At 36.0% G+C, this 18,841-nt stretch overlaps 1 protein-coding gene across 1 annotated transcript in view; it reads left to right on the top strand.

Annotated features, from left to right (window-relative positions):
• LOC145985596 (dual E2 ubiquitin-conjugating enzyme/E3 ubiquitin-protein ligase BIRC6-like) overlaps positions 1-18,841 on the top strand; it is a 241,336-nt gene that overhangs the window by 42,071 nt on the left and 180,424 nt on the right. Inside the window, exons 9-15 of the mRNA XM_083119666.1 lie at positions 325-724; positions 6,549-6,778; positions 12,039-12,250; positions 13,444-13,682; positions 15,294-15,593; positions 17,699-17,950; positions 18,517-18,836. Of these exons, the coding sequence (XP_082975792.1) occupies positions 325-724; positions 6,549-6,778; positions 12,039-12,250; positions 13,444-13,682; positions 15,294-15,593; positions 17,699-17,950; positions 18,517-18,836 (1,953 nt within the window). The remainder of the gene's footprint in view (positions 1-324; positions 725-6,548; positions 6,779-12,038; positions 12,251-13,443; positions 13,683-15,293; positions 15,594-17,698; positions 17,951-18,516; positions 18,837-18,841) is intronic.

Here is an 18,841-nt window from a genome sequence, read left to right as displayed (position 1 = left end):
GCGAATCTATATCATTATTCAGCTTGTCAATTACTTTTCAAATGTTATCTTCATTTTTCAGCAAAACACTTTGTTTTTAGTACATCCCATATGACAATATCACATAGTGTAAGATCATAAGACCACAGTGGCTACTCAATAGTGTGTCACCTTCAAATCTATTCTGGGAATTTACTGTTAAGGAATTCCTGCACCTTCACACACAAGGTGCATTATTGCACTCATTACATTACACTCCCATTATCTCAGTTTTCCTTTGGTTATTTTTGTTAAACTAACTTATGTGTGTGTGTGTTTTAAACATTTTTTACTTTTTACTTGTAGGTCTGGAGAGACTGTGTGCATGTACAGATAAAGGCTCACTCCATTTCTTCCTGATGCCTGAAATTGGAGCGAATAAAGAAGAGTGTTTGCATCCTCCAGCCCAGTTGGAAGATGATTTTGCTTCTTTGGCAGCAGCAGCAGCAGCTGGACTTGGCATGTCGTCAGCTTCTGATGCTTCTGGATATGTAGACCTGTTAATCTCTAAACCATTGACAGCTGATACATTGCACTCTCTTCATGAACTTACCATTTTTGAGAATTTGGTTCCATGCTACTCTGCAACTGTTCCTCCTTGCTGGGGTGAAATTATGCAGGCTCAGAAACAGCGTCGTCATCCTCAGCATCTGCAGCAGGGGGATGAGGTTCAACATACACGCACATGGCGGTTACAGAATGATAGGTAAGAAGTTAGACTGAACCAATGCCAATGTACCCGTGTTGGCCAAGAACAGTGGTATTGATTGAGTTGGTTTATTTTACTTTGCTTTTCTGCCACTTTTTGAAATTGATGGACATTCACAAAGAACACCCCATTGTCCAGGCTGGGATTCGAACCCGGTACTCCTGGTGTTGTAGCATGCTATGCTAACCACTCTGCCACAGAGGCTCGCAACAGTGGTATTGGTATCGGAATATACAGGTTGTAATTTAATCACCAATACTGGCTGAAAAATTTCCTGACTCAAGTAATCTCACAGTCTGCCAAAATAACACACAACATTTTCGCAGTCTAAATTTTGGCAACAGCATTACAGGGACAAAGGGATTTTTTTTATTTCACAATATCTTGTGTGAAATTACGAATATTTTAAAGCAAAATTGTAGTATATTGATATGATATAGTTCCAATTAAAACCAGAAACACTTTTTAAATTATTTCAATTTCCAAATATCAGCATAGATATCTGTAGGAATCTGCAAGAGTATCAGCATCAGCATTTGCAACACATTGTAAATTCTGGAGTCCCCCAAGGTTCGAACCTTGGTCCACTTCTGTTTGTTATATTTATAAATGATTTGCCACATAAACTTCAGCATTCCAAACTTCTCATGTACGCATACGATGTTAAACTGTATAAGGAAAGTAATTGCATTCAAGATATATTAGATCTTCAAAATGATATAAATGTACTTTATGATTGGAGTATGGATAAAGATCTTACTTTTAATATTAAAAAATGTAGCTTTATGGTATTTTTGATCAACAAACACCCGTATGAGTATTCATACAGAATTTGTAATTAAAAGCTGGAAAAATGTAAATGATTTAAATGTCATTATGCTATTGTGTAACAGTATGATAAGATGTAAACTCGAATATGCGTCGGTTGTATGGTCTCCTGGGTATACATCTTATAAAAATAGAATAGAGCAAATTCAAAAAAGATTTCTACGGTACTTATAGAATCGGGTATATGCTTACGAGATGAAATTATCTTATAAGTATTTATTGAAAGAGTTTTGTTATGTAAGCCTCAGTAATAGGAGGGAATTGCAAGGAATTCCGGGAATTATGCATGAATTTTTGGCTCCGGGAATTATGCGTGAATTCTACTTGAATTTTTCTCCGTAGACGTGAAAAATTACAACATTTTCTAATCCAAATCCTATTCACATTTTTGCAAAAAAAAGAAAATATTTTCGTAAAATTTTCTTGCTCGCTTCACTCGCAATTCCTGCTTTTCTTAGTCTTATCAAGTTTATAACCATAGCTAGGAGGCGGTGGGAGTCGAACACTCTAAATGAAAAATGTTGCAAAATTGAAATTGATTGATTGATTTGTGGTTTTAAGGCCATTTTATGCACAGAAAGGCTAATCGGGACTGGACCTACAGTTTTAAGTGGGATCCGAACTACTGTGCCGTGTGGAGAAAAAATAATTGAAATAGTTTGTTCAAACACAAATGCTTTAGCACCAACTACTACTACTACTACGACGACGACCTAATCTGTGGATGCGGCACCTTTTACTCTGTGATATCCCGAGAACAGAAAAATACAAATCATCACCTTTATTCATACTCTGTTCTACATATAATATTTACATATTTCTACATTCCTTACTCTTCTCTTGTATCTATCGTGACTATGTATGTCATACACTAGTGAAAACAATTAGAGACACACCTTTTGAACGTGATTTATTTCATAAACTATTTCATTGTAAGGGAAAACACAAGTATGCTCTAGTACACCAATCTTTCATTGTCAGAACAGAAATGTCCTTTACTTGCCACTGGAAGTATTCAAATTACAAACGAAAGTGTGTGCCATGGTGCTAAACCAAACTGCAACGTCCTTACAATAAGACACTAGTTCTTGATGAAACACTAATTTAGTAATTGTATGACCACCATTTGCCGCACATCTTCGAGGCATGCTTCTGATAAGCCTCCTGATGTCACTTTGAGGAAAGTTGTCCCATTCCTCGCGAGGGGCCACTTCCAGTTCCTGTAGGATCTGGGGGCTCTTGGGCAGTTGTGGACCCTTCTATCGTAAGATATCCCAGATGTATTCAATCTGGTTTAAATTCGTGCTGTTGGCAGGCGAACCCATTGTCCAAATATTGAGGTCATGTAGGACATTCCTTGTGGCCACTGCAGTATGTGCTGTAGCATTATCGTGTTGCAGCAGAAACTCGGGGCCTCAACCCACTGCAATAGGCATCACATGATCCAGCACAACCTTTGCAATGTACCTGTCTTCATTAAGTCGGCCTCTGATGTTGACAAGGTCCGTTCTGTTGTCTAAACTGATGTCACCCCAGACCATTATAGAGTCTGCTCCAAATCTGTCACGTTCTAGGACTGCAGCATTTGTAAGACGTTCGCCAGTGTGACGATAAACACGCACCCTCCATCACAGTTTGTTAGGTGGAAACGAGACTCGTTTGCAAACAATACATTCCTCCAATGACGAAGTTGCCAGTTTCTGTGCTCTTGAGCAAACACTACTCCTATGCTCAGCCTCAAGTCTTATTGTCTGTAGGGTCTTCTTGATTGCAGACCCACTTCCATAAGCCTATTTCTTACAGTCTGAGTACTTACATTTACTCCAGTAGCGGCCCGAAGATCATTTTTATGATCCTGAGCAGTTGCAGTGCAGCGTCGAAGAGCACAATGTTTCAAATAACGGTCCTCTCTTGCTGATGTCTTCCGTTTTCAACCTTGCCCTGGTCTTCTTTTGTAACTGCCTGTTTCTCTGTACCTCTTGTAAGCTCTGTCGATCACAGAAGGAGCCATATTAAACTCAGCCGCCACTGTTCTGATAGACCTCCCCCCTTCCAGCATTGTAACTGCTCGGGCCACGTCAACCTCGCTCAGATGCCGCATGATGACTGACTAGTTGTATACACACCACAGAAACATACACCCCCTAGACTGTGCTTGTCGTTTGGACCTATCTTGTGCGGCCACTTTGATTTTGCTCCGTTCTTGCTTATGTTTCTTTCTCCCTCATTCATGATTGCACAAAAAAATTGTTTGGTTGATGATTTATGTACACAAACCATGAACAATCAATGTGCAATATAGTTTCTGTCCGTAACCGTCGAATGTTTTCTGATTTTTGCAATGACAATAGTGTCCCTCTAATTCTGTTGATGTGTATATACGGTAAATATTTTTTTATTATTTTATTCCGTCCAATACTATGTGAAGGTTATGTTCTGAACAATGAATATATGTGTATATGGATATATTTTCCTTTCCTGTAATTATTTGAATATAATATATGTAAGGTTTCCTGTAATTGGAGATTCTCTCTTTTGGAGGCAAATGAATAGTTAATAAATATATAAATTAGTAGTGGTATCAGGCCAAAGTTATATCGACTCAGCTCTGGTAAGAACAAAATAATGTGGCACATACATTTTTGCTGGAAAGCTTTTTTCTCCTCTGATAATTTGTGTTATTTTTCTAGCTTTTTCCCCTTTTATTGCTTATCATGTAAAGTAACTGTAATAGTAAAATTCACATGATTAACATGTGCACACTCTGAAAGTTGTGATTTTCTTATATTAGTATCTCTCTCTCTCTCTCTCTTCCTGTGCCCCAATCACAGTGATGATTAGATAAAGTTGATGAAATGACACAAAAAGTATCATTGGGGGACATACATTTGTGGTCAAGATTTCTCTACAAATAACAGAGCACATTTTCAGGATCAAAACCAGTATATAAGATGGTTTCTCAGTTTCTGACAATATCGAGGCCTATGCAGTGAATCTAAGATGATAATGAATATTGAATAATGAGTGTCAAAAAGGACCTGTAATGCTAAAGAAGAGCTGTAATTCGCTGCAAGTACAATGACAGAAGGAAAAATCCAGCTTTTTAATGAGAAATGAATCAATATTTTATTTCTGAAGTCAACTGATGCCAATGCAGCATATATTTTATGGATGTGTTAGAACACATGTTATGTACTTACTGTACCACATAGAAAAGTGTTTGTTATAAAATATATTTAGAGCAAATTGGTGCAGTTTTGATGGAGATCAAGTGGTCACTTGCTGTCGCACAGGAGTGAGACATTGGCATTTGTCTCACAAGAAATAATGGAAATGAACTTCCTCAAATCTTTCCCAATGTATGACACTCGCCAACAGGTTTAGACTATGTGACTTACAAATTAAAATACTAGTTTGAAAGTGCAATAAAGGTATAATTTTAGGTTTGAATTGACAAAGATGTGCTTAAAGAGATGCAAATTTTTTGGAAAAATAACACCGAAAAGTAAAAATAAAGTAACATCTAGTTTGGAAAAACAAAATCACTGAAAAATTGAGGTCCCAAATAATTGTTTTTGCCTTTGTTTCTTAGAAATAAAGTAGTTAATGAATTATATTTCGACATTCATAAATCCAATACTGAAACTGGAAAATTAATGTCTTCACTTTCATACTATTTATTTACATCAAATTGATAAGCAGATATGTCTGAACCCTGGTGTACACTCACCAAAACTAGTTGTTGGATACCTTAACAAGTTTCCAACCTGATTTTGCAATTTTTGATGACTGTAGCTCTTTAGAGATTTAGCACTGGTTTTGATAGTATCCAGTGTGTTCATCTCTTACCAAACATAGTTTTCCTTTGATTTCTCTTTCAACTTGTGAACATGTTGAAAATGTTGTGATTTACATGAGCGAGAAAGAAGTGTTGCTGTTCAAACCTTAATCACTAGAGGCACACATTTTTGGTAAATAAAAAATCAAAATTTCAGTACAAAAATGGTAAATTTCAGGTTCAAAAGCGGTAAATAAAATTTTGCTGTTATCGCGGTGAAAAAGCTGTATATAAAATGACATTTTAGTTTTAAAATTGTGAATATAATCCTATATAATTTAAAAACTGTGCTTACTACACAAAATAAACATATCCCTTCTAATAACACATTTATGGTGTTACCAGAATATTAAGTTTATTCCATTTTTGCTTCTCAAATATTTACAGCAGAATTAATAAATTTCCCATGAATTGCATAACTCACAGGGTAATCCTGACTTCAGAAAGTGTTGCGTCTGTAAATAAACTCTAAATTTCGTGTTGCAGTTTATTTCGCATTATTTCGTGACAAAACTGTAGAAAAATGCACCTCACACCTTTCAGGAACATGAAAAATTAACATTACAATGCATTGTTTCACATTTCATGTTTTCGTCTAAAACAAAATATGCATGCCTCTATTAATCACATATTTGTGTGAAAGCTGTGAAAGCTGCATTTCATGATATGTTTGTATTTTGGTTGTGAAGAGTACTTCAAATAAAGTTTTGTGAGTGTTTTGTTATATAACTTGCAAATGGCACACCAAGAATCTTTCAGTTGCAGCATAATTGGAACTTTCATCTACATGGATATGCCACTTTCCCAAGTATTTTACAGAAATTGCAATTTCATCTTTTATTGACTTTTCGATTGAAGATTTGAGTTCCTTATTTATTTTATTATCTGCTCATTGGTGAAATGTAGGTGTCGCTGATATTTCACAAATCTTATTCGTTCGCAGAATAGCTTTAACTCCATTTAACGAATTCATTGATTTTAGGTGCTGAATAAAACATGACTACCTTTTGCTTTCTTCCATAACCTGATTTAGAACCTGGCACAACATGTTTGCATCTTTGTTTCTAAAAATATGTGCTGTACATGCTGCTTCAGCGCTAAGGTAGTGGATAATGTAATACTTAATCGTAAGGCTAAGGTGCTCTTTCCTTTCAGCTCGACATGGGACGAACATACTTTTGAAATCACTCTGCCCAGGAGTTGCTGCATAGGACATGTTGACGTGAAGTTCTCCCTACATGCTCCCTGTTCTTCACCACCTCACATACAGGTGACCTTGCTAAAGCAGAATGCAAGTGGCATTGGGAAGAAAGGGAGAAGAATTAATCCTCACACAGAAGTTGATAAAGGAGTCAACTTCAATATGCTTCAGGGATCTGGTAAAGGTAGGCAGCCCCTCTACCAAGATTTTAATGGAAATTTTCTCTCTTTGGCATAACTTTACATTAGTTCAGATTAGCGCTGATCTAGTAACACTGTGATCAATTTTCATATTCATTACATGTCTACTGATTCATGCTAATGCCATTATCCAGTCATTTCTGAAAAAAAACAAAAACAATTACTTAAATAGTTAGAGATTAGAACATATTATACTGCAGCTCACCCATAACAGTTTCTCTTAGTTATCTTAGTGAAAATTGTGGTTTGGAATGACTTTGATATATGTTGAGTGCTAAACTTGTCCCTTTATCCATGTCAAATCACCAATGTATTGTGAAATATGGATTTAACCCAGATAAGGCAGAATTATTTTTTCTCAAATTTTTAATTAAATATCATATTAAATTACACTTAAATCTATTATTTTTTATTTCAGTGTCATCGGCTAATTAGTTTTTTTTAGAAATGGCCTGTCCTTCTAAAAGGACGTCAGCAAAATACAGTGGAACCTCGATTTTCTGTTTTTCAGGGGACCAAGCTGATAAAACTTACAATACAGGAAAATGTAAAATTGAGGTAATTTTTTTAACATTTTGCTATGTTGGAACCAAGATTGAATGTATTATTATGTGGGAAAATGTAAGATTCTGGAATGTAAAATCGGGGTTCCACTGTATACATTAAACCTAACTTATACATTTGTATAACCCATATGCCTTTTCTGTTCACAAAATTTAGTATCTTATATAAGGAAAGATATTATTTTGTGTGATACTAAATAAAGCAAGCCATATTGAGTAGAATAGTACATTTGATACAGTGAGTTGTATCTTGTACAGGTAGTGTGTGTACGATTCATACCCTGAGTGGTACTTCAACATGCCTACTCAGAAGTAATATTGGAATAAAACATTCAGTTTCATCTGCAGAAGAGTCTCCAAACCTGTTCTGTTTTGCTGTATATTGATTATTATATGTCAACGTAAGACCAATAATTTCTTTATTAAAAAACAATTCAAAGTATTCCAATGATGTTAACTCCTTGTATAGTTTTCTTGGAGGCCAGTTTGCATCTAATTCCAGCAGACTTTCCAGCTTCCAGAGAGACTTGGGTCGCACCTTCCCTGTTTTCCTTTTTGCTGAATAGGAAACAATTGGGATAGTTCCTGGTTTTCTTCTATTTTGCTTGCTTGGATGATGATGTGACTCCTCTGAGATCCAGATGTTGATGCTACCCATAATGACTCAGGGTTTCGCCGTTCTTTAAATATAATCGCTGGTGCATTTAGTTTATTTTGCTGGGACCTCATCAATTGATGGAGTATTTTTGTCACAATAAGCATCTGTTAAATCAGCAGTAGGATTTATAGACAGTATGAAAACTAGTTTCTGGCACTGTTTCATCTGTTTCTTCCAAACATTTATGGTTATATGGTTACAGCAATCACATAAATCGATATGAAATAAAAATGGAAGAAGACTGATACATCTTATCATAACAAAAAGTTTGGAATCATATTATAGTCAGCACTCAGGATTCGAACCTGGAACCATAAACACTCCCCATGTAATATAATTCCAAGATGAAACAAAGAGGAATCTTCAAGCTACTTATACCTCTGATTTTTTGCTAAAGTCCTTCTGGAAGGATCCACAAAAGTACAACCATAATATAGTAAGCTGTGTTTCAATATCAGTACTTCATGAATACATATGAAGAGGAGTCTCCTAACATGATTACTTACCAGCCTAATTCACATGTAAACCTAAAAACAAATTTATAATACACATCTATCTATTTTCATGTGTAATATTTTCATGTGTAATAGTGTTCAACCAGCTAAAAACGTTCTGCAGATATAGCACACTGAATAAACAAATAAAGCTATTTAACTGTTGAGTTAGATGCTAGAATTTATATTTAAGGGAGGAGCAAACCCATCTCTTTTTCAAGAACAACAGAAATGCTAAAAATTAATATTCAGTAGAACTACTGCAAATGTCCTTCTGAATGGATGTCAGCCTTATCTGTGTGAATCTCTTGTTATTAGCTAAAAACATGTAGAGATGCAAGTTGTGGAAATTGTACGAGGGGCATGTAAAAAAAGGGCCGATCGGTTATTACAGAGAATAAAATCAAGCGAGAAAATTTTTATTTTGATGCTATACAATTGCATACCCTGGCTATTTTTCTACATAGTCACCATGACGCTCCAAGCATTTTTAGTACCATGGAACAAGTTTACGTAGACCCTTTGCATAGAAATCTGCCACCTGGGATCTCAGCCAGTCGAGAACTGATGTATTTAGAACTTCACTATCATCGAAATGTTGCGAAGCAAGCCACTTTTTGAGATGAAGGAACAGAAGGGACAAGATCGAGACTGTGTGGTGGTTGATTAAAACTTTCCCATCGGAAGTTTTGAATTGTCGCAACAGTATGGTCAGCTGTGTGTGGGCAGGCATTGTCATGAATAAGCAGAATTCCAGACCGTAACATTCCTCTTTGCCGGTTTTGGATGCACGTCACAGATTGGACAGTGTTTGGTAATACACATCTGCTGTGATGGTTCGTCCCAGTATAACCAGTCCATTCAGATGCACTGCTATATGGGCATTAAAATTTGCTAAGATTGATAATTTAAATCTTCATATTTCAGTAGGGGCTCTTATTTTATTGCATTCCCCATAATTAATCGGCACTGATTTTGAAATTTTCATCTTTATTGGAGCTATATGTTAAGAGTTATTCAAAATTAAAATATTGACACGTATTTTATTTATTTTCATGCTCAATTGCAAGCATTGCAAAGAACGGGAAATTTTGTAGCTGTAATTCTTGTATTTTGCAATCTTTCTTTGCTAATTAGTACTCACAGTTGTTTCACAAGGTTTTCCATACCTTTGCAATGAGAATAGGCACAATGTGAAGTTAATTTAACATTTCGATGAAATTCATCAAAGAAAAATGCCTAGTTATGGTTGATTCTAGTTCATGGCTGTTTTGCAGTGTTGCCAAATCACTTTGTACAAAGATCCGACATATTGCAATAACATAAGGACAATAAGCATACAAAATATTTTCTTTTAGGTTAGTAAATAATAGAAAAATATCTTAAAGTTGTATGAAACAATTTTATTACATATTCGAACGTGTAAAATAAGTTTACAGCAGTTTCTATCAAAAAGCACATTCGTGATGTAGAAAAAAGTATTGATTCGATAGTCTGTGTGTCCATATCACAACTTGACGTTGATGGATACCCGGATCGAGGCTTGGGAAGTGAAAATGGCTGCCAAAAGGATGCGCAGATAAGCGTCGGGGCCACAAATTTATAAATTTCGCTGACATAAGTCCAAATTAGCTTGAATAATGGACCAAAACAGAAATAGTGGTACTTAAGCAAAAGTTATATCTATTTTGAAACCGGACAGATAAGTATTTTAAAGCCAGCTCCAGGTAAGGGAGGCTGGAATCATCTGGTGATCTATTGAAAACTTTAAACAGTAACTATAATGAAAGGAACAAGTTTAACATAAGAATACAGATCCTTTGGATACTACAAAATATGACCATTTAAGTGTACCTTCAATATTTACTAAACTTCAAATATTGGTACATTTGCGACATACTCATAACATAGTACAAAAGCACTTGTATTCACCAGTTATGTGAAACAAAATGTGTTATTACATGCTGTGATGATATTGTAAAATTATATGTAGGCATGGCCATGCAATAACAATAATCCTTATAATTTGTGATGAATATAATTTTCTTTAAAAGATAAAATACTGTTTTATTTGTGAATATATTTAAGGAAGAATTGTTTTGTGTAGCTCCATAGTTCATCTGTTAAATTATTTTGAGAAATATCAAACTTGAAAGATTCGTATATATGATTGTAGCATGAAGTATGTGTTAGCAACTCACTTGACATTGCAGTCGCAACGTGCTAGCTATTGTGCAAATTTTACCAATATCTGAGGTGGGAATTAGTTTAGAAAAAATGATTTAATATTGTATTAGCCTAACAGTTCCTATTATAAGATGATGCATTCATTTCTTAAGTGAATCCATATATATAAAATTAAGATTTTATCGACTCTCTTGTGCTATCTACTGAGAAGTGAGTTGTGCATTGTCCAACCTCGTAATACCGATTCGAGAAATTCCACGAGGATTCCACCTTTTTGGACCCAACAGGGTTGCCATGATTTTGCGATGGGATGGTGTTTGCTTGAATTTCTTTGGTTTCGGTGAACCGGAGTGACACCATTGCATGGATTGCTGCTTCGACTTACCAGTGATGTATGATATCCATATCCAGGTTTTGTCTTCAGTCACTATGTGAGAAATCAAGTCATCCCCATACTTTTCCCACCAGGCCAAAAAATCACGTGCTGATTTCACTCTTTCACCTTTGTGAGTGTTTGTCAACATTTTTGGCTCCCACCTCGCCCATAGTTTGCGATAACCCAGATTGTCTGTTACAATTCGGTGTAATGTTTTATCAGACACTTCAGGAAACTCCTTGCCTAGATCAATAATGGTGAAATGGCGATTCGCTCGCACTTTCTCATCAACACGTTGCACAAGGTCGTCCGTCTGAACACTAGGCCTGCCGCTCTGCTCGTCATCATGAACATTTGAACGCCCTTCCTGAAAAGCATGACACCATTGTCTTACCTTTCCTTCACTCATTACTGTTGGTCTGTAAATGGCACACGATTCCCGGTGAATGTCAGCTGCACTCAGTCCTTTTGCGTTGAGAAATCGAATCACCGACCTCACCTCGCATTTGGCGGGATTTTGTATTACAGCAGCCATTTCAACTTCCTGCTACTTGCACGTACGCACCTCCACACTGAGAAATATACCTCTGTTGCAGGCACAGAATACTAAAGCATGCTTCCGTGCACATGCAGCTAAAAATATCGGCCTTTTTTTTTTTTTTTTTTTTTTTTTTGACGTGTGCCTCGTAGTAATACCAGATGATTGTGTTGCAACCCAGTTGATATAACATTGATATGACACAGAATGCTCTATCCTTAGTTGAATGACAAATTTCAAACTCTTGATGCTTAGGAAAAAAGAACAGAATCCTGTGGACTGTAAGTATAAATGAAAGGAAGGAATTTAATGAGAGACTGAAGATAACCAGCTATGACCTGTTCTTTACCAAGTTATTGTTTGCCTTATGTGCTGTAATATTCTTACTGTTGGATTAATGAAGCATGCCAACTTGTTTTACATTACAGGCCCATATGAAAATCCAGTTACTTCTGAAGAGTATCTGAAGTCTCACAACACTGAAATACTTAGTGGACCAGTGAATTTAATTTCTTATTTGGACCTTTCTGACCAAGGAGGCATCGTAACCCTAACCAGCCCTAAATTGTTCAGCATAAGAGGACGCACACTTCTGGTGCACATAAAGTCATTGCCTGACAGAGAGAGTGGGAAAGAATCAGTAAGTATGCTCTTAAGCATGGACTTTTTGTGTGAATGTTTGGTCAGTTAATTAAGATGCCTGAACATTAGAGCATGGATTGGTATGTAATTACATATTTTATAGCATATTTACGAGCATTTATATTAGTGTTGATGTATTTTATCAACAGGATATTCATATTAATTTTTATACCTCACATATTTTTACATTTCAAGTGATTCTACATAATAGTACTAATTTGAAAGAAAATTGCATATTTTCAGATTGATTTATTGAGTTGTAAAGTGGGGGTTATGGAGGGTTGTGTTTGGACATTGGTTTGGTTGGGAAAGTTACTGGGTGGTCTTGTTCAGTCCAGGGGGTGTAGTTGCACTCATGACTTGATATGTAGGCCCCCTCCCATGTACGGTATATTTCAATCTTGGGTAACAGATAGATGTGATGTATTTGATCATGTATTTGATCTAATCATTATTAATCATCAGTATGATTAACCTAAAGACATAGAAAAGTGATCTAAAATAAGCAAATAACTGTGTGCGTGTTCTTGTTTTGTAGGTTTAGAAATTTTAGTTATATTTTAAATTTCATTATATCATCCCCTCCATGCCCATTATAACAATCCACTCTATAGTCATTGGAAATGGACATATGGTTGACAGTTGAATACACTGAAATGTACCTCCTCAGGGAATCCAACCTTGGAAACCGTGATTAGCATTAACCATTACACCATCCAGGATGCTTGGAATCTGTCAAATATTTTAGAACAGAATATTTTAATTAATTTAGTTTAATTATTTAAAAGGTGTAAAACCTTCATTACCAATTCTTTAACAACTATGTTGACAGATATGTGAAAACTTTCTATTTAGGTAGTAATGAGATATTTTTTGACAAATATAAAAATTAGTAGATTATGATTAAAAAGAAAAGAAAAAGCCCTGAAAAAACAATAAAACCCATTTTTCCCCTAAAATCACAGGCATAATGGACAACCCTGGTTATAATGCAGGTAAGACTATATATATATATTTCACCATACTTTGTTAGAGTAAATTTTTCTCGTACCTTAATACTACATAAAATATCAGGCATCTAATGATCATTGCCTCCTTTTTACATGTTGATTTATGAATAATCATTATTGTGACATTCAACCACATGTAGCAGTAAAATTTCAACATGTATTGTGTGTATTTTAATTTCAGATGAAAACGCGAGCATCCGAGGAGAAAATGCCTTCCTCTAAAAAGAGCAAACTGGATGTAGGAAAGAAATCTGTAGATACAATGATTGATTATTGCCTGCATGTGCCTGGCAACACTGTAGATCGATTAGCTGCAATTGCAGCAAGCAAGAAGATGGAAAATCTAAAGGGATGTGATTGGTTGCATGAAATCTCCATTACAATTAGGAAAACTAAACGTACGAATATTCCAAATGAGAGGTGAGTTTCCATAGTAAACTGCAAATATTAGAGACATTGAATTTTTCAAAATTCAGTAGTCTGTATGTGATTTGACAGGAGTAGCAGTTTCGTCAAAATGAACAAAGTTTGTGCAAATAATTCAAGATAGGACAAACTAAAGAAAATAGATTCTTTTTGTAGGAGATATTACTGTCCCGTATTATCCCCACTGACAAGGTGTGACATGAAGAGATTTATCTTTGCCTGTGGTTAATGTTGAAAGACAAACAAAACCAGTTTTTAATAGAATATCTCGAAAGGGAAAGAAAAAAACTAGTACAGTTTTATACTGCCGTAAAAAGTATTGCAGGAGTGGTTACCCTTACGTACTATGAAGCCAAGATCATAAATGGCCTCCCCAATGGCGCAGTGGTAGCTTCGTTGCCTTGTAATCAAGGGGTCCCGGGTTTGATACCCGGTGGAGGCACATAGTGGTTCGGATCCCACTTTAAACTGTACGTCTAGTCCCGATTATCCTTACTGCGCATAAAGTGGACTTAAAACTCCAAATCAACCAACCAACCAAGCCAAGATCATAAAGTTCAAAATGTGGAAAGCATGAATGTTTCATTGTGTTAATTTCTTCGCCAGTATTCATCCCCATAGTTAACTGTTGACATTAACTAACTCTCTAGCCTTCTTAAACCCAAATGTTTATGGCTGCAACAACACAGACCTTCCATCTTTCCCTATCTTGAGCAAGTTCTATATACTCTTTTTCCATCCCTACCGATTTCCTTTCGGTCCATCTCAACATTATCTCTCCGTCTTTGTCTTTGCCTTCCTACTGGTCTCTTACCATCAGTCTTCCCAACAAGAATCCTGTAAACTCCTCTTTCCTCTCCCATTTGAGCCACATGGCTTAGGTGGGCAACCTAAGTCTTCTTGATTCAATCATTCTAATAATATCTTGACAGAAGATAAAAGTTTATGAACAGAAAATTAACACACATTTCCTGAACTAAGCCTGCTTTTTATTTCCTCTTTAATATAATTATCATTTGTTAGTATTTCTCTGTAAGTACTTGAATTTGGAAACTGGTTCAAACGAGTTGTTATCAATAATTAAATTTTGATTATTAACACTTGGTTTCATCCTGTAAGCATATATTTAATTTTGTCTTTGCTAACTTCCAAACCTATCTGTTTAGCTGCTTTGAACAATACTTTAGCATTATTCTTAATTGTATTTACATCATCTTTACACATCTATTTACAATATACAATTAAAATTCCAAAAAAATGACCAATAACCCTTTTGTTATTGGCTATTCTGTCGAAACTACTCTTTTTTTTTTTCTTTCGAAAATTACTTGATTGTCATATTTTTGGAATCTCAGAGTACATATTATTCATGTTTGTTTGCCCCATTTTTTAGAGCATAAATACATGTATAAATTACTCAGTTTCATGATGCCATTTTATACACAAATATGCACTTGCTGCTTTGTTCACTTGGTTCATTCTGTCATTCATATCTATCTCCCTGTCATCCTTTGCTTCCTCTCATTTTACAGACTAAATAATTATTTTCTCATTATAATGCATTGTTGTTATCTTTATTTGTGAATGATTCTTTTCTACTCTTAGGTTGCACAGATGCTCCATGCTGGAATCCAACGAGTTTGTGGAGAAGCTGGTGAAGGTGGTGTGTTTGGAGGGTCCTGACAAGTCTGTGATTGCCCAGAGCTATGCACTGGACATTCTTATTTGGGTGACTTCAATACGATTAACAAGGCACAGAGATATTCAGCAGGATTTGAAGAATCAGCAGCTAGAATCTGTAAAGATTATAGAAAACAATCTTGTTTACTTAATAAAGCACTGCATTCTACTATCAGGAAGAAGTGTAGCTCATAAATTTGTGAAGTTGGTGACTATTTGCAGCGAGTAAGTATTGGCGGAATGGATGGTTGTTTTCAAATAATATTTGTGTTTAGTTGAAAATGGAAAGGCATTGAAGGTTAAAAAGAACTTCTATGTATTAATCTCTGCAGTTTTAAAATGGATTCAAGTATCTGTGATGAATACTACATATTTTTTTTTTTTTGTTAAAATATACACACACACACAAATGAGGCCCCTTAGAATGGTTAGGCTGAAGAACAATTACTAATAACAAGCTTGAATTCATTTACAGCAGTAATATAGTGCTGGTTGAATTCAAAGATGTAGGATAAAGGTGTTCCCTGTGCATTGTATCTTATCGTTAAGGCATATATAGGTTGCAGAAACAGGACATCATACTTCTAGATCTCTGTCATAGAGGGTGTGATGTGAATAGCATTGTTTTCCAATTACCCTTGACTAGGGATGGAATGATATGAAAGTTTGACCAATACTGATAAAGTACCAACATAAAATTTACCAATACCGATCCGATTTAACATTCCAAATGGTACATTGACCTCCTTAATAAATATACCGGGTGTTCCGTTCAAATCTCCCTAATTTCAATAAATTACTGTGAACGAAGTACAATGAATTGTGAAATAACTGTAACACCAAATGAAAGGCCAGATCTTCAAGTTTTGTTTTCATGACTTGAAGTTGTCCGTTTGCTCACTACGCAGTGCCACGGTCGCATAAATAGAAATGGCGACTGTTGAACAACGTGCGCAGGCAGTGGTGTGGTATGCTGAGACAAAATCTGTGATTTGCAACGCAACGAAATTTCATACGAGTGTACGGAGGAGTTGCACCTGATGCTAAATCAATTAGGCTGCGGTTTAGTAAGTTTCTAACAACCGGCAGTATCCTAAAACAATTTCGTGGAGCTCGCCGTCGTGTGTCAGAGGAAAAGGTGGAAGACATTCGAGCGGGGTTTTAGAGAAGCCCAAGTAAATGCATCTGCCAGGCATCTAGGCAATTCAATGTGCCTCCAACGACAATACATGGAGTTCTGCACAAGCGGCTTCGGTTGTATCCGTATAAAGTGCAGATTGTGCAACAATTGAAGCCAGATGATAAGCCGCGTTGCAAAGAATTTGGTATGGAAACCCCGCTCGAATTTCTTCCACCTTTTCCTCTGACACGACGGCGAGCTCCACCAGATTGTTTTAGGACACTGCCGGTTGTTAGAAACTTACTAAACCACAGCCTAATTGATCTAGTATCAGGTGCAACTCCTCCGTACACTCGTCTGAAATTTCGTTGTGTTGCAATCACAGATTTTGTCTCAGCATACCACACCACTGCCTGCGCGCGTTGTTGAACAGTTGCCATTTCTATTTAAGCGACCGTGGCGCTGCATAGTGAGCAAACAGACAACTTCAAGTCATGAAAACAAAACTTGAAGATCTGGCCTTTCATTTGCTGTTGCAGTTATTTCACAATTCATCGTACTTCGTTCACAGTAATTAATTGAAATTAGGGAGATTTGAACGGAACACACTGTATGTTACCAGATGAGCCAAGTTTATGCAATGCAAAATAATCTGCGTAATTAGACATTTACATAAAAAAAAGAATACAAAATGATGATTATATGTTTGTATCCTTAAAAGTCCCAACAGAATGATACAGTATTGCACAAAATTGTAAGGTATATTTTGATACATTGGATCTGTAGAATTATTGGAAATTTTACAGATAAACTGATTCACCGATAGATTACCAATTAATCGGTCCCATCTCTACACTTTACCCCTTTTTACCCAGCCATACTTTATTGTGAGTCTGGATGAGGCCATATCTGCAAAGTTTGAATGAAAATAAATGTGTAATTAGAGTATTAAAATTATATGTAGAACAAAGTATGTGGTTCCGTCACAATTATATTTTGGCATTAATAGACATCTGGAATCTTTTTCTTCTTTTTGTGCAGCAAAGGGTAACAAAATTGGATGATGTTAGTGATAAATTTGTATTTTATAATGATATTGATTTAGTCTCAACCCTGAAGGAAAAACACATCAGTATTTTTATCATGCTACGTGAAAGTGGTAACAATTTTTCCAATGCATTGCAGTAGCCTCATGTGCTTTTATTTACAGGGGAATGAAGAATGCATTAGATACCACAAATGTGTCTTTTGATGGAAGTCTTCTGGAGGCATTGCTAGAGTGGTTGCCTATGATTCCTAGTTGCACATCAGCAGGCTCTCTCAGGTGGTACTTCTTGCTGTTGAGCCGTGTTATGACGTTAGATGTCACTCTCACAGGACAACGCTGTATATCTCTCCTTCAGCAAGTAGCTCATGAAATGAGTGAGAGAAGTAACCCATTGCACTTGTTATTACGAACAAGGTTAGTATTATCATTATCTGGCTTTGTCTGTTGCACCGTGTTCTGGTAAAGCATGACGCAACCCATGTGAAAATATGATTTAATTTACTTAGATGTATCGTAACACCTAAAGGAATTTAACATAAAAATATCTTTCAATAACTTGTTAACGAAAAGATAACATAAACTAATGTATGGGATAGCAATTATTATTATTATTAGGGAAAAATCACAGGAGTGAAATACAGCATTTCAATATTTGAAAGAATAAATAGTAAGTTGTTATGCTTCATATATTTATAAACAGCACATCAATTATATTATGACGGGTAATATTTCATTATCAGACAGCATGGAGTAGAAAGAAAAATGCTTGTCCTGTTCTGTTCTATGAATTAGAATGATTGCAGGAGGGTGGTATCTAAATGGCATGTACCTCACAACGGGTCATTGTTAACCCAGTAATAAAGGCCATTTCGTATGCATCATGTATTACATACAGTTAAAATTACTGGACATAGATTTGCTACCAGGTTGGATGAATATTTATTGATAAATGCATTAAGAGAATGTTTACCCTTTTGCAGATTTGGTCTGTATAATACTCCATTTGAACCAGAAATTTTTGATGTTGAACCACCACCACCTGCAAAGTTTTCCTCGGTGCCGATCACATATGCTACAGTTGTCAGTGGAGAACCAAGTGCAAGCAATGGAAATGCAGGGTGTCAAGGGAGCAGCTCGGATGGCCTAGATTTGCGTGACCTGCTGTGTAATTCAGAGAAAGGTTCCAGGTTTAAGGGCCTCTCGACAAATCATTGCATGAAAGGTCTGCTGGAGGTTGAGCCTCTTCATTTCACTTGTCATGCCGCGAGTGATGGTACGAAAATGGAGAAAATTGAATCTGGTAGG

The sequence above is a fragment of the Lepisma saccharinum genome, chromosome 3, assembly GCF_977018435.1.
Source record: "Lepisma saccharinum chromosome 3, izLepSacc3.1, whole genome shotgun sequence".
Taxonomy (NCBI): Eukaryota; Metazoa; Arthropoda; class Insecta; order Zygentoma; family Lepismatidae; genus Lepisma; species Lepisma saccharinum.
This window is presented reverse-complemented; position numbering and strand designations above follow the sequence as displayed.